This window comes from Lampetra fluviatilis, chromosome 1 (genome assembly GCF_964198595.1).
Source record: "Lampetra fluviatilis chromosome 1, kcLamFluv1.1, whole genome shotgun sequence".
NCBI lineage: Eukaryota > Metazoa > Chordata > Hyperoartia > Petromyzontiformes > Petromyzontidae > Lampetra > Lampetra fluviatilis.
In genome coordinates, this window is record NC_136275.1 from 22,379,472 (window position 1) to 22,395,319 (window position 15,848).

The 15,848-nt window shown below is 41.2% G+C and overlaps 1 protein-coding gene across 1 annotated transcript in view; it reads right to left on the minus strand.

The window, feature by feature from the left end:
* Window positions 1-15,848, minus strand: part of ULK4 (unc-51 like kinase 4) — a 69,749-nt gene that overhangs the window by 11,353 nt on the left and 42,548 nt on the right. Inside the window, exons 31-35 of the mRNA XM_078859493.1 lie at window positions 15,747-15,839; window positions 10,327-10,375; window positions 1,468-1,573; window positions 1,175-1,335; window positions 188-286 (exon numbers count right to left, since the gene is read on the minus strand). Coding sequence (XP_078715619.1) covers window positions 188-286; window positions 1,175-1,335; window positions 1,468-1,573; window positions 10,327-10,375; window positions 15,747-15,839 — 508 coding nt within the window. The remainder of the gene's footprint in view (window positions 1-187; window positions 287-1,174; window positions 1,336-1,467; window positions 1,574-10,326; window positions 10,376-15,746; window positions 15,840-15,848) is intronic.

The following is a 15,848-nucleotide window of genomic DNA, read 5'->3' on the forward strand; positions in this document are numbered from 1 at the left end:
ACTAAGGTAATTTGGATCTCTAATGAAAACAGAGACAAGTAATGAATTTCGCTCGACTGTCACCTGATTTGAGGACATCAATGATTCAATAATATTGGTGCGTGCTGCGATGCAGTGCACATACAATGCAAGCCGGTTTATTGTTATGAAATGTAGAGCGTGCTTGAAGAGGAGGCACTGCACTCACCAGCTGTATGAAGGTGCAGGTCAGCTGAGTGAACGGCTTGTTCACAAGTAGCATGTCCTCCGCAACCTGCGTGCTGCGTGAATCCCCCACCTTCTGTTGCTGTGGAGACACGTGACACACATATAGACATTTACACACATACATAGCAATATAAATAACCTGCTATGCCTGCACAGACTGCTGGGACAAGTGTTCTTGGTGAGTCCCGATTAAAGCAGCCACAGCATATGTGAGGGTGGTGTGACTACAAGAATGGATGCCTAGCCATCTTTGCTAATATTTTAGGCAATACACCGGGTATTAATTTAAGGCTCAACCAAACTACAGGAGAAACCTTGCCACTAATGTTGTATATGCCCAGGAATTACACACAGGCCATCATGATCAGTGCAGCGAAAACCACTACACAAATTTTGCCCATTAACACCAAATACAATGATCTCCCATTCAGTCCTATAGATCATAGGGGAGAGTGGTGCTACTGAATACCTACAAAGGCTGGCATGCCAAAAGAGGGAGTAAGGTGGCCAGCACAACATAGACAAAGATCCCCTGTGTAGCCTTAACAGATTGTTGGAGCAAAGGCTGTTAGCGTGCACCTATGAAGGTCGGCACGGCACACGAGGGGGTGACCAGCAACACATCCAGCCACCTTTGTCTCCCTTGTGGTGATGATTACACACCACACAAGGTACTCATTTGATGCTGAATTATTCTTGGGGAGGCCCAGGACCGGTTCAGACAATCGTCACAGGTGTTGGTCACCGGATTCAAAGCGCAGTCTGCTAACTACTGTACTACACACACACACTTAAGCACACACATACACATCATTCCCATTAGGCTTATTACTGCTTGCATTTAAATAATTCCTCAAGCCTGACTGACATCAAATGCCTCGAGTGGACATGACTGCTGATCGAGCACGGGGCTCTTTTTGCGGAGAGTGCACCGGTGGTGCTTGAGTTATGGGGAGGGGGCTGGCACCTGCAGCGCACGCCGCACCATGTCCGCCGTGCGTCTCAGAAGCTCTTGCAGCATCTCCAGCAGTACAAACAGCAGCAGAGAGGCCGACCTGCTGGTGCTCTCCCCCTCCAGCACCAGCACACCAGCATCCATGCACGCAGGCACCAAGCGCTCCACCAGGCCTGCCGGTGGGGGTGGTTACGACAAAGCCATCGGCGGCTGCGAGTGGTGAAGCTCGGCAGGTGGTGGCTCAATGGGACCGACGAAATCTGTGGTGAAGAGCTTTGAGAATCTGGTGTGTACTTTTAGCCCACCTTGCTGATAGAGTGTGGTCATGTTGGTGTCCTTATTGGCAACCAGACTGCCCAATAAGCACACCACGTTGTACATGCTGCTTCCCAGCATGCTCTCCTGGTGCTCCTGCAGCAGTGAGTAATGACAAAAGAAGCAAAGAGTACAGATGAAGATGCTTTGACACGACATGAAGAGGGGATACAAGAGAAGGAGAGGTGACCAGGTGACTCAACTGGCTCAAAATACGCATGAGCCATAACCGCTGCCGAGTTCCTGTGTTCAAATGCAGGTCTGACCAATATGTGATTAAACCAGGTTCTTTCATATAGTAAGATTATGGTCTCAGTAGTCATTTTCATATGCAGATGAAAACGCTGATTTAAAGGTTGTATGAAACGCATTTAGGTGATAGCTTAAATGAGAAACACATTCCCATTTTTGCAAAGGAAATGTTTACTCTGGTTGCAAAGATGTTATTATACATAACCTGCATATTTTTAAACGGCTAATTATCATTTTGCTTAGTACACGGTTGAACATCCTTCTCCCCACGTGTTTAACATTATGTTAACTCTGATCAATGTGTGGAATACATTACACCTTATTAGCATCGCCAGAACCTCAAAGTGTGCGATGATGATGTAAAAATATAATTAATGTAAGACAAGAGGACATTTCGTACCAAGGAAAATGCTAAACAGTGAATAATTACTGAACAGTGAATAATAATGACTGACACAGCAGAAACCCTTCAATTCCAAACACCTGTTTAAGGTCCAATTCACATTCCACAGAGATAACGCAGACAGTGTATCTGTATAGCAGGGGCATATAATTAAGTTGAATTAACTTCTGTTTAAAATATACTTTACGGGATCGGAAGTTTAGCTGTGCACACAAAAATAAACGTTGGCTGTATCCATTGGTGCTTAAAATTCCTCAATGCCCTGACAATCTTGTGTAACCCACGCTACCACATCACCTGCAGACTAGGGATGGCCATCATCGGGGAACGTGTAATTTGTGGCAGTACGTGCAACTCGTAATTTGAAATGTGCGAAAAAATATCTAATTTAAAAACAAAACAAAGTTCCACGCTCTGCGTTCACATATTTTTATAGCTACTTATCGCCATTCAGCAGGGCCAATTTTCTGCTGTGGACTGCATAAACATAGCTCAATGCATTAATAGGCAGAACTGCGGATGGATCAACACAGCAGGGGTCCAGAGACAATCCCTGCTTCATACATTCTGAACGGCAAGCAAAGTACTTATCTGCTCACAGCAGACAGCTGCAATAGCTGGGCTCGCTTAAGTGCAGATGAGCTATGCGCTTATGCATTGGCCCTGTGTGCAATGCCTTCAACGACACTATTTGCATCTAAGATATGTGTCAAGCGACATACATTTATATTTGATCAAGCATATACTATTGGGTCCCTGTAAATGCTAGCAGGAAATAGACAAAGCAAAAAGATTGAAAGTCTTGTTTTTTCTAGATTTTCTGGACTACTGGAGAAAGGTGGACTATGTAGGTTTAAATGCTTGCAGAATTACCAGTGGTTGCACTGGTTATGTCTGTTTCCTCAATACAAGCCTATTATATATATAAAAACAACAGATATGAATGCGAGAAGTCCCAGGAAGCAGGGAAATACAATTATATATATCGTTTCAAGATATAAAATAGAATATCCCAATGTTCCATCAGTGTCTAGACACGTAGCATTTCTTTCCAATTTCCGAAACATTTAATAAGCTGGAGCCACACCTGATGAACCAAGATTGGAATTATAATACCTTCAGTCAATTTCTTCAAGGGCCTGCCTTCTATGACCACAAGACTGAGCTCATCAGCTAATGGCTGGGTTGCTATGTGTCTGTCTGGCAAATCAATCTTTATTGCTGGATTTGACTACATTTATTTAAAAAGAAAGTATTTCTGTATTTTCATTTGTAGCATAAGTTGACTATCAAATATGTATATACTCCGTAGCAAACCATGCTAATTGCACCTCCGATTCGCGCGGTTGGCTATGTACCGTCTGAAAAAAGTTCAACATACACACATAAACATAAAAATCTGCTTTTAATTCAAGTTAGAACCTGAACATCAATGCCAAGGCTTGTGTGGTACATTTTACATAAACTAAAACGGTATTAATAATGTAGACATATGATAAACAGATAGCTAATGTAAAGCAGCAGAGGAATAATTTGTACACTTGTGTACAGGTATACATTTGTACACTTGGAGGCATGATGACCTGGGGGCTAAGTACAGAAAATATTCGTAAAAGCCAGCAGGTTGCCAAACTGTGTAGGCTGCCAAACGATGTAGGTGAAAATGCAGAGTATTTGGGCACGCCCTCTTGAGATCTATAAAATGGGTGTACGTCAGTGGTTGCTAGGGATTATGTCATCACTCCAACTATACCAGCCAATCAGCTGCCAGAAAAGCAACCCTGCCGCAACATGACCACAGTGAAGTCCCCGTGCACTCCATGCATTCAGCCGATCTGTGGATTTACATTGTTTTTAAAAAGTCATTTAGGTGTAATGTTGTGGTAATTTATTTGTGTGAATGTAGATGAGTGTGTGAACTTGTTTGAGTATGTTGCTTTGCGTGATAATTTCTTTACGTGCAGCCTTACTAGGTACTCATGAAGAATGTTAAAAGGCTCTATATATGGTGGATCTTTGTCCTTATTTATGAAAGTGTGTGCTTGCGTGGGGAGAGTATTTATATGTGATTGTGCACACGTGTGTGTTTGTCTTTGTATTTGTGGGGAGTGGTAGTGTAGCAGTTAGTGCACGGCGATACGAACCCGGGGACCCGAGTTAGATTCCCGCTCAAGGCCAACACCAGTGACGATTATCTGAACTGTTCATGAGCCTTCCCTTGGTCGACTCAGCCTCAAATGAGTACCTGGTGTGATGTGTAAATGATCCTTATGGAAGTACCCCGGGGTACCAAATAATACAAAATGGCCGAGGCAATAAAATATTTTATTCCTGGAATACAATTTTTCCAGGGGTGTACTTAACTCCGTGACTGGGGTACTAATCAATCCGAAATCAGTGCTACTCCGCGATGTCGAAATGCCAAACATTAGCATAAAAAATCCGTTATCGAAAAATTCTACTTTTAATAGTGCATCGTGTACAGCTCATCGAGATGAGTCGATTGCAGCAACGCCAACCATCAACAGACTAAAAATGACTGCATCACGAACATTATGCAAGAGCCGGGGTACTATGCTACCCCGGGGTACCGCCATAAGGTTCAAATGACGCCACTGGGGAGACAAAAGCGGCCAGGCACCCACCCCCTCATGTGCTGTGCCGGCCTTCATAAGTGCTTGCTAAGACAATTTGCCCCAACAGTATGTTAAGGCTATATGGGGGATCTTTGTGTATTTGTGATGGTGCATGTGTGTGCCCATAAGTAATGACAAATTTGAAGGTGGTCCCCACCGTCCCTAAGTTCTCACGGAATGTACGCAATTGCTCTCACGTAAATCCCATACGGAATCAAGAGGTAGGACAAGTCTGAGCTTAAGCATGTTTTTTAATTGCGTAAGTCGTTTGTACTCAGGCAGCTGGAAGAAGCTGTTTTAACTCTTCATTATCTCAAACTAAACATGACTAGACAAGCCTGTTGACAAACCATTACTCCTGGATTTTCATAACACTTGTGCTGTCAACTTTGCTTTGTAATGCTATAAATATCGTATATATTAAACTTCCTTTACATGCATATATGAGAGCATTTGTAGTGTAGTGGGTGTAGTTGTACTAATATAAACTATTAAAACTATGTTTTATTCTACCAAGGCCCACTGAGCTATTACAGCTATTTTTCAGAAGCGACCTGGCCACAAATGATAGGTCAATGAAGTGGCTTATCACGTGGAAATTTATAGCAGCCAAATACTCTAAACACATGTTTATAAATGTTCAGGGAAAAACCAGAGGACCCGGATAAAAATTCACATGACCACGGGGAGAACATGCAAACTCCCAATTTACAGGTGTCAGAGTCGGGATCGAATTGACGACTTCCTGTATACCAGGAGAGGAAGTTAACATCTCGCCACCGTGGCGCCCAATCTCAGCATCAAAAGTTTGATGCCTAAACATGCACATCAGTGGCAGGTTGCATCTAAACCTGTCCCACGTATTGCCTGGTGTGGTGTGTGAACATCCATACTGGGAAAACAAAGGCAGCCAGGTGTGGTGTTGGTAATTCTGTCCCTTCATGTGCTTTTCTGACCTTAACAAGGGGTTGCCAACAGCATTTTCCCCTGCGGTCTTGTAAGGGTAAATGTATGATCTTGCATTTGTGAGCAGGTTGGCTTGCATAAAAGCATAGAGGACCATCCACTGAATAGTCCTGTGTTATACTTCTTGCAAAATTGGTATGAGCAAATTACACATATTAGCACAAGCACCATGTCCGCACGTGCACCGATCTGTCTTCTACCCTGGCTCAAGCATGTGTGGGACAGAACACCAGTGGCAAGTGCGGGTGTGTCTCTGCATATGCATTATTACTGTCAATGCTGCGGATGTTCTGCGTGCCGTCATGCATTTGTGGGACACCCTGGCTCCTGTGACAGAATCCGCCACATTCGTGTGCACGCTGCGTTGCCTGTTTGCATGTGCTGCAGTTGAGCTGCAAGACCCGTGGGTATGCGTGTACATGCGCATGCGAGTGTGGGTCTGTGTGTTTTTTGTATGCTTTGGCAAGCGAGTGGAGTGGGTGTATTGGCATGTGGCCCCATGACCTTAGGGTCTATTCCTGGCCAGCTGTGGTGGATGCTCACCCACTGTGCTCATGCCAACCATTCTTCCCCCTTGGTCCACATTCATGCTGTGTTGCTGTCATCCATATGCATACTTGAACTGATCACGTGCACTGCAATATGTACAAGTAAAAATAGTCAAAGTGTATCTCCCTGCTCAAGTAAGCAATGGAGCAGTGTTCGTCTCTGTTGGTGACCCTGAGAAAGTAACTAGAATTCTATATTCCCATGGTGGGGCCCCTCTCTCAATCGGACAACCACTGCTGAATTCCTACAGAGCGGTACTCACTTTATCTAACTTAGAGGCATAGGAACGTTTTCCTCACGACAATGACCTGCACGTAACAATAAACTGTATGAATCAGTTATGAGTTCTGTTTTCAGTAAGGGCATATTAGTAATATGGTTTACAAATTTTTGTTTTTCATTATTGGCACAGTTTTATTATGAAGTGTGCTGCATTAACGTAACTTTTTATTTATTTTTGGTTGTCGGAGACTTTATCTGTGAACACTGAACCCAATGTAAGATTTTTTTGCATATCAATGAAATTTAAATTAAAGCGACAGGTGCACAAGTGGAGCGCATTTAGTGAACTCAGCCTTGTTAACTAATCACCACAAAAATAATAAAACATTGGTTCAATATGATGAATGCAGCTGAGCACGAACACACTCACTAATCTCCACAGCCGCTCAATGAGTGTAGTCTTCTGCCTGCGTGAGGCAGATACTTGAAGGATGCCAAATCGAGCCCTGTTCTGTTACTTATGGGCAATTTGGCAGTGAGGCGTGCAGTTCGACAACATGGGGTCGATTTCCAAAATGCAATATTTTTTTGCTTTGCACCTACATGCTGATAGGACAATGGGATATGATAGGTTAACAAGAAGTAAACATTTAAATATTTTTTTTTACATTTTAAAGATATTCTTGTATATTAATATCATGTGTAAGTGGTTATATAATTAGGAGTAGCAACGTACAAGTCACATGCTAATTTATTCAGCAACTAGGAGATGAGTTTCAAACAACACAGATACATGTGTGAAGAGTAGACAGCCTTTGTGCATATGTAAAAACAAGCAGTATTTCCTAAAAAAAACTGCATTGTGGGTCCTTTGGACTTAGATCACCATCAAAATAAAAAAAAAATGGTTCACGTTGCCGATTACTGCATCACTGATGCTTTCGGCTGGTCATATTTGTTCATATTAATTTTGATGATGATGTAAGACAAAAGGACCACAATGCAGTTCTTCAGGAAATGCTGATCGTTTTTGCAATTGCACAAAGGCTTTGTGTTCTTTATTCATTTCTGCATATGTTTTTCCAGCCGGCACTATTATTTCAATGGCTTTTTCTCATAATTTACAGATTTGATCAATGGAGATGAGTAATCACAAACCGACTCCTTTTCACAAATGATACTCCCAATTGTTGTGTGCCACATGCACTTGATGTGTGCCCGTGTGAGAGAGCCCTTGATTTAATGCCTTGGCTGTCCCCAGCTCTTTGCGAAAATTCACAGGTGCGGAGGACATGTCGCAGCTGGGTGCCGCTCACCATCATGGAACATAAGCTCATCTTGGCTGCTGAAGTGCATCTTTGTTTTGTTCCTTGCAGATGATGATCGCACTCAAATTTAATTTAATGATTTTATCTGCTCCCGGGCAAAGATTCCTCCCTCTAACACGCCCCGATACGTGCAGGGTTTTACAAAACTAGCTTTTCTATTGATGTGGCCATGGCGCAGGTTACAAATGAAACTTAGCAATTACCAAGTATCCAGTCGTAGAAAAGGATCCCCAACTATGCAACACGTGTAACCAATTTGACTTATTACTGATTCAAATATCAAAGTAACTCGCTGATCAAATAAGAATGGGATGGCATTCATCTATTCTGGAAACCCTGACTTAGTGGTGCAAATGTAACGTTTCCATAACATATCCCAATATCTCCATAGGATAAACTATTCAATAAAAAAACTTTAGACAATATTTATTTTACCAGGTAAGGATATAGACCTAAGAAGGTTGATCGGCTGAATTGACCCCAAATTAGGTTCTAACTCTTAACTTAAAATTGTGAGCTCAGTTCTCTAATCAGCACAATTTGGCCGTATCAGCACTGTATTGAATAAACATGTTTTGTTATGTATCAATAAAAGCCTCACTGAGAATCGAAACGCTTTCTCAGAAGAATTATGTATATATTGAGATGTTTAGTTCATTCTTTTTTGTCTTTTATGTGGGAGGAAGCAAGGGTAGCTGAAGAAAACCTACACATAAGAGAAGGTAACACTTAAAGGTCCATGCATATGGCTCAAGAACCAACTTGCTGTACTATCACCTCACAGACTGAGAGTCTCATACAATGTGGTTTCCTCTTCAGGAATCACCATCGTGTTCTCCCAAGAACCAAATTTAAGATGTGTGCCCCACAACTCCAAACTTGTACTTATATTACTAAACTTCTCAGATATAAAAAAAAATCTACCTCATGCACTTCTTTTTTAAATCAACTAATGACCATCATAGATGAAAAGTACATTATAATGAGGACTGTACAGGTATTCATGCAACCGAATCAAACTGAGCATGTACTTGAGCGCATACTGCACACGTGAATTTACACAAGCTGTTCCAACATCTGGCAAGCACCGCCTTGTAGACACAGCTTGTTTGGCATGAAGCCACGCTCCCAAAGATCAAACAGGGGTGAACGACAGATTCAAGGAGTGTTTTTGTTCCCACTGCGAGTGGTGGGAGGATCTGTGAGTGCCACTCCAGGGGAGCGTATTGCCACTAGAGCTACCTAAACGTCAGAACATTTGGAAGCAGAGCCTCAAACAGCCCCAAACAGTTGTAAAAAGCACCATGTAATAATAATTAGCACAGCTTGCCAGCAAATTAAGGCGGGATCGTTCGGGGTTTCTTATGGGATTAAATATAATTTGATTTGAATCAGTTGTAAAAAATGTTTCACCCTCGTATAGCATGATCACTCAGTTGGAAGAAATGACATTAATCAATACCAAAGTGGTGATAACCCCCCATGCCATCCTTATCCCATATGGTCTTGCGATGCCACAATATATTTCACTCCTGCACATTAATTGATTTCATGACTCCATCTCTGTAGTGGCCATTCTATGGGGTACATTCTTCCATAGCTGCCAATCCATCACAAGTTTTGTCCATCGGCCATCATCCCTTCGAATTAGGTGTCCTGTACACGTCCACTGTCTTTAGTTGACAGACAATGTGTCTGATTTGCACTTGTTCTCTGATCCATGTGCTCCTCTACCTGTCTCTCAGTGTAATTCCAAGTGTGTATATTTTCATGCTTCTTTGCAGACTTTTTAGCTTTCGTTCCATTTGTATCAGTATCTATGTGCCTAATGTCAGAGCTGACAATATGTACTGACTGACAACTTTCTTCTTCAGGCACGTTGGTAAGTTGCTTTCATTATCAAGTTCAGATTTATAAAAGTACTCCATCCTGGTATCCAGCTAATATATTACATTACTGTTAATTGATTATATATGTTTTTACTTTCAATGTATAAAGTGTTCTACCTGGTTGTATGTAGTTGTGGTTAGAGTGCTCAACTTACAATTGGAAGGTCGATGATTCAAATCTCAGTTGGAAGATGAATCAGGCCATCAATACGAGCTCCAATTTGTAGTGATTTAAAGACCCTGTCCTATGGAGAAACTAGCCCAATGTATATGCATGTCAATATCCACACCTGGCTCAGGCCTACAAACAGATTTGAGCACTTTGCAATCCTTAATTTTGTAAGTGGACAATTTTTATGTGTTGACACAAATGATAAATTAAAATGCTATTTCTATAAGGGGTATTTTATAGGTTTTAAATTAAGCATTCAAGTTTAGTTTTTTCATCGTACAAAGCCAGGTAATGCAGAAGCATCTCTGCTACATGGCAGTGAATCATACTGAAAATAATTGCATTCCCAGTGTTCTGAGATATGTCACAATAGAGCCTCTTCTTAGCGTTGGATCATAGGTGATACTTGTAAAGATGAGTTGACCCACATACCTGCAATACTTGCAATAGTACTGGAACAAGGTTTAACTCCTCCAGGTGCCTGGGTGGAGGACACAGAAGTCATATGTTATAAAGAGGCAACCACAGACACTCACTGTTGCTTCAGCACATACTGAAATATTAAATAACAAACAATGGCCCAACCACCATTCATCAACATTGAATGAACTCCTGTATATATTTCAACAAATTATGTTCAATAAAGTAAATGTTCTGTAGGATGGACAACAGGTAACCAAGACAGGCATTAGAGTTATAGTTCAACTAAGTTCTGTGTAGAGGGTTGATTGTCTCAGCCTGATCACCAATGGTGGCACAATTTTTTGTCCATCTCTGCTCCGCGAAATGTATAAACTGACTGACGTACGGACATTATAATTTACAAAGCATGTAGTATCGTATAGTTGGGTAAAACAGGACTATTGAAATAACTCCAAAAGTAGTTCTGTGGTATCAATTACTGAGGCCTTTGTCTGACATGATGTCATGGTCTACTGGCTATATGAGTTCCAGAAGGATATATCTCCATCTTATATCATACTTTTAACAGCAAAATTGGTGTAATAATTTATATTTCAGTATTATATTAAGTGTTTCCCTACTCAGACGAGTTGGGGTTCACACTCATCCTTGTTTATGGGCAGGAGCTAATGGGAGAAATTCCACATTCCTCTGTCAGAGCTCAGTGACTCCATTGAACAACTATAATTGATAAATATTCAAAACTGTGCTGAAATTCATTTAATTATACGCAACATATACTTTCATTTGCACATCGCAAAAATGGCTCAATAACAACGCTTCTTAAAAGTTAAGCAGTAAAGTACTGAATTAATGTGTTTATGCCTTTCCCCAGGTCAAGGAAAAATGCATTGGTCAATGCCTTGCCTGTGACAGGCACATGATGACTGCATGCTCCACCTCACACAGGAATACATTATTGTACAAGCCACTTATCATTCATTCGAAATTGTTCTCAAGTCTATTTTCCGAGCTGCCATGTGGGGTTGGCAACTAACCTTCCATGCGAAGATGCACAATTGATCATGATAGGAAATGTGTAAAATGACATATCGTGCGACTATATCTCAATGTGTTTGGTCGTGTTGGTGAAATGTGGCATATTAGCAATCTGCTCATGCCGCACCTCCTCGGGGGAATGAGACCTCAAATTGATATGTGAATCACTATCCCTGTTACCGACACTTCATTATTTTTGGTTTAATTCCAACTCAGCATACGTGAAGCTCACATTCCAAAATAATACAATTTGACATGAATCAAATTAATACCATTTGATACCTTTGCGACTCTTTGGTAGCATTATGGATAATAATTTGACTCACAATTGGAAAGTGTAATCCCATTATCTATTCAGGGTTGATAAAGTAAGTAACACTTTGTATAAAGTAAAGAATAATTATCCTATGGTTAAAATGATTCCCACCATAGGAATGTGAAATATCCATTCCTGATTATTACTATTATAATTATGCTTGTTTCTGCCAAGTTTGTTCAGAAGCAGGCGATGGTTGCTATGTATCATTCAAATTGAGTAATTTGCAAGTAATGATGCTAGCACACAATGGCTTACTCTTGCAAATTATGTCACTGGAGCTTTAACATCTGTAACGTCCACTATGAAACATACGGCGCGTATTTATGAGGTTAATACACCCGCAGCATTAATTAGAGCGGCCGCTTGATGTTGAAAAAGCGGCGAACTTGTTACCGCTAGGCCATGTCTCCGCCCCAAGACTACCAAGGAGATAAGCACAATCTCACATTTTATGTATGATTAATTACACATTTCTAAACGTATAGTTTTTACTTGGCAGTTACAGTAATTGTATATGTAATGTGTGTCAAGATGTTTTTTTTGGATCAACATGCAAATATAATATTCTATTATAGTAATATTTCAAGCATTCCATGAGTTCATGAATATGGGCACATATATGCACGTAACAAAGTATGTTTTACACTTAAAACATAATAAATTATGTTATGTTTCAAATTTACAATGTTGAATTTCAGTTTATTATCTTTGGGGAATTACTAAAGGACACCATATATCAACTGGTTGACATACAAGAAGCATTTGCAAGAGCAGGCAGCTGTGCGCTAGTGTTGCATCCCAAATGCAATATTTCAAAATTACTCTCACGTGTGACCATCCATCCATATGTAATGAGATAGTGACATCTACTGGTTGGTAAAGGGTAGCACGGGTACAAGCACCATTATAAACATTATCCAATCCCCAAAGGGGAAGGTATCTCGGCCAAAGGTGAGGGTAGGGCCGGCCGAGAAACTCCGAGAATTGGCTGGAAAGTTCCATGAGAGGGCGTGGCCGGAGGCGGAGTCTAGGCACGCCTGCGAGAATATAAGCGGAGGCGGACTCGTGGTTGGTGTGTGAAGTCTTGGGTCCGGTCTGCGTAGCTGCTCGCCGTCATCTCTCTCCGTCGTTCGACCACGTGGCGGATCTCCGGCAAAGCTCCACCGCCCTCCCCGGCACGCCGTCAGCCAGCGGCGACACCGGGAGTGGATGGGTGGAACCAGCCGTGTGATCAGCCGTGTGTGTAGTCTGTAGAACGTAACATCTACGTGTGGGCCTGGAGAGGACGCCGATAACGTTGGCCTGTGCCGTGCCGTACGTGGAATAAAGAAGAGTACCCTCTACACGATGTGTTGTGGAAGTCGCTCATTACACATACATGGCTACAGTTATCAGGGTCTCCCTTGTAAAATAGATATTGAATCGTATTGGGTCAGTACAGTAAAAAAAATCGAACACGTCAAGCAGCTGGTGTAATATCAGGCGCACAGAGGGAGTGTATACACATCGTAAAGGGAGGTACAGAGTGAAGTGGCTATTGTATTGTCTGGTTGCAATACAATAGTCAGAGACTTCCCCCAAAGTGTTTTCGACGACCCTTGCACAGAACCATACACGTTACACCTCCACAAGCGAGTCTGTTCGCTCCAAAATCACAAAAGAAATAGGTGAGCATAAGCCCTGACTAATGAGCAAAAATAAAAAAAACTGCAGTTGGTTGGCCCTGTAACATGACATCACAGACTGAAAAACACAATACCGAATGGCAGAATGCAAGGATGGAGGAGTCAAGTCAAACCACAAGGACAAGCTGAACGACCATCATGAAGGACTGGACCAGTCTGAAAGAGGTGGATGCTCTACAGGCTATAGAAGATAGAATAAGATGGAGAGGAATAACTAGCCATACATCTCATGTACGTACATCTCATGTATGGCTGGTTATTGCTAGGAGTAGACATGACAAAGGGAAGAGGTTCCACCTACTGACCACACATAAATCACTCGTACACAAACACTGGGGAAGAAAGGATACACTGAAGGAGTGTCCAAAAGAGGAATAAGCTTTGTAATATGCACGTACAACATTACAGTAAATGTTAATTTTAAAAATGTTTTACCACGTGGAACAACTCCGGTGGCACAATTTGTATATAAGGGTAGCAACAAATAGTTAATTCAAACACTATAGGGTGTCATACATTGCTATATTTAGATCAAATGGTGTGCGATCATGAATATTTTAAGTAAAGAGAAATTAGTAACTGGTTAAAGGCAAAGCAATCAAGGCAATAACATTATTTGTGTGCCTTTCAGGTGAACCATAAGGAGGTGGGAAAAGTCTAGTGGCAAATCAGCCATGTGAGTTCAGATGAAGACACAACAAACCCCCAAAGATGAACAAAATACTCAGACATTCCTGCTAACCCACACATACGCCCATGTCATAAAACCCATCTTGAATTACATAGGAGTGGCTTTTGTCAGGGTAAAAAGAAAACTGATCATAGATGAAGTAGGAAGGTTTACTGGCAGTCATTTTTTGGATGTTGGTGTCTGTCCAGAAACTATTAAATCATGTAAAGACAGTCAGCTGCTGTGTAGGATGGTACATTTATTCTCATATACTTTTCAAGGCAAACACACATGGTAAAGTATGATAGCAGTGACTTTATCCAGTTGGATGGTGCTGTGGTTCGAGCACTCAACCCACAAATAGAAAGTTGTGAGTTTGGATTATGGTTTTAGGTCAACTTCCATCATCTAATGAGTCAATAAAATTATTACCACTTGCTGGGAGGTCAACATTGGTTGTTCTATGTAGACTTTTTGTAGGTAGCTTAGGACCACCATTGGAGATTACCACTGCCCCAAAGCTATTTTGAGCAGGGAGACACTGATTTTGATTTCTTGCTGAATAGCTGGAAGTTAAGATGGATCATTGCAGCACTTGGTGTGTACAACCAAGATAGCACTTCTATGTAGCTTAGTGAAACTGTCACGAGGCTTATAATATATCTACCTAGTCTCTTAATGTATGCAGTTAAACAAATATGCAGCATATTATTTGTTTGTAAAACAATTGATGTATGGCTGTATTAAGCATGATACATTCTAATCTCACTCGTAAAGCTCTCTTACGGATGCTATAGGCTTCGGCATTGGGGCAATGGAGGGTCCGTTGGTCTAAAACAATTGGTTACAATGACATCATATCAACATCTGCTGAAACCACATCGAACACTTGCCTAACACTGCTTTAATAATTGCCACATGTCTTTGTCTTGCCAGCATTTGCATTTGATATATTACTTACATGTCTTATGCCGCAATAAAAAATGATAAATGTTGCCCTTTTTGCACCGAGACCAACAATTATAAAAATATTGATTTAATCAGAACTTTTATCATAGTACCCACAAGCCACAAATGTTAATCTTTCCATGTAATGTCTGCTTGTCTTTAAAACCCAGAGAATGCGGTGTTGTAATAACAGTAAAAGACAAAACGAGGGTGCCAGGATTACCTCATGTCTCATTGTAACACGTGAACTTATTGGAATTATGACCTTATAAACAACACACCATGTGTTATTATAACAAAGTAAAAATAATTATTCGCCAAGGTCACATGTATTATTTTGACTAAATTTGAGTTTAAGATTATATAGCTAAAATACGAATTCATGTTTTTATGTTATCAAGTTCGTTTGCATAGCATTATTTTTACTATTATGCAAGTACTGGGTTGCCCTGTATTCAAGCTTGAATGAGTTTGAATCCTGGTTGATTTTGCTTGAGTTAGCTCATATTTCCTCTAGGGTCCACAAAATAAGTGTTACTTTGTAAAATTCAACAGTGATTGTTCCATAGAGAAAGGAATTGTGAAAATTATTTTGCTGGCTCAGGGCTGCCAAACGTGATTAGCACCACCTTACACTCATCTGAGTATAGGCACACTTCAACTTCTGAACCAGGGAGTATTGGAAAAGCAGCCTTGAAATAAAGAAATAAATATTGTGAAGAGCACAGGCAAAACGGGATAATTACACGACAGAGTGTGGGTATGGTACCGGATGAACACAGGACTGTAATCCACCAGGGCGAGTAGAAGCTTGAGAGCGTATGCTGGCACAGGATCTGGTTCCATCAGCAGGTTCTCATACCTGCTCACC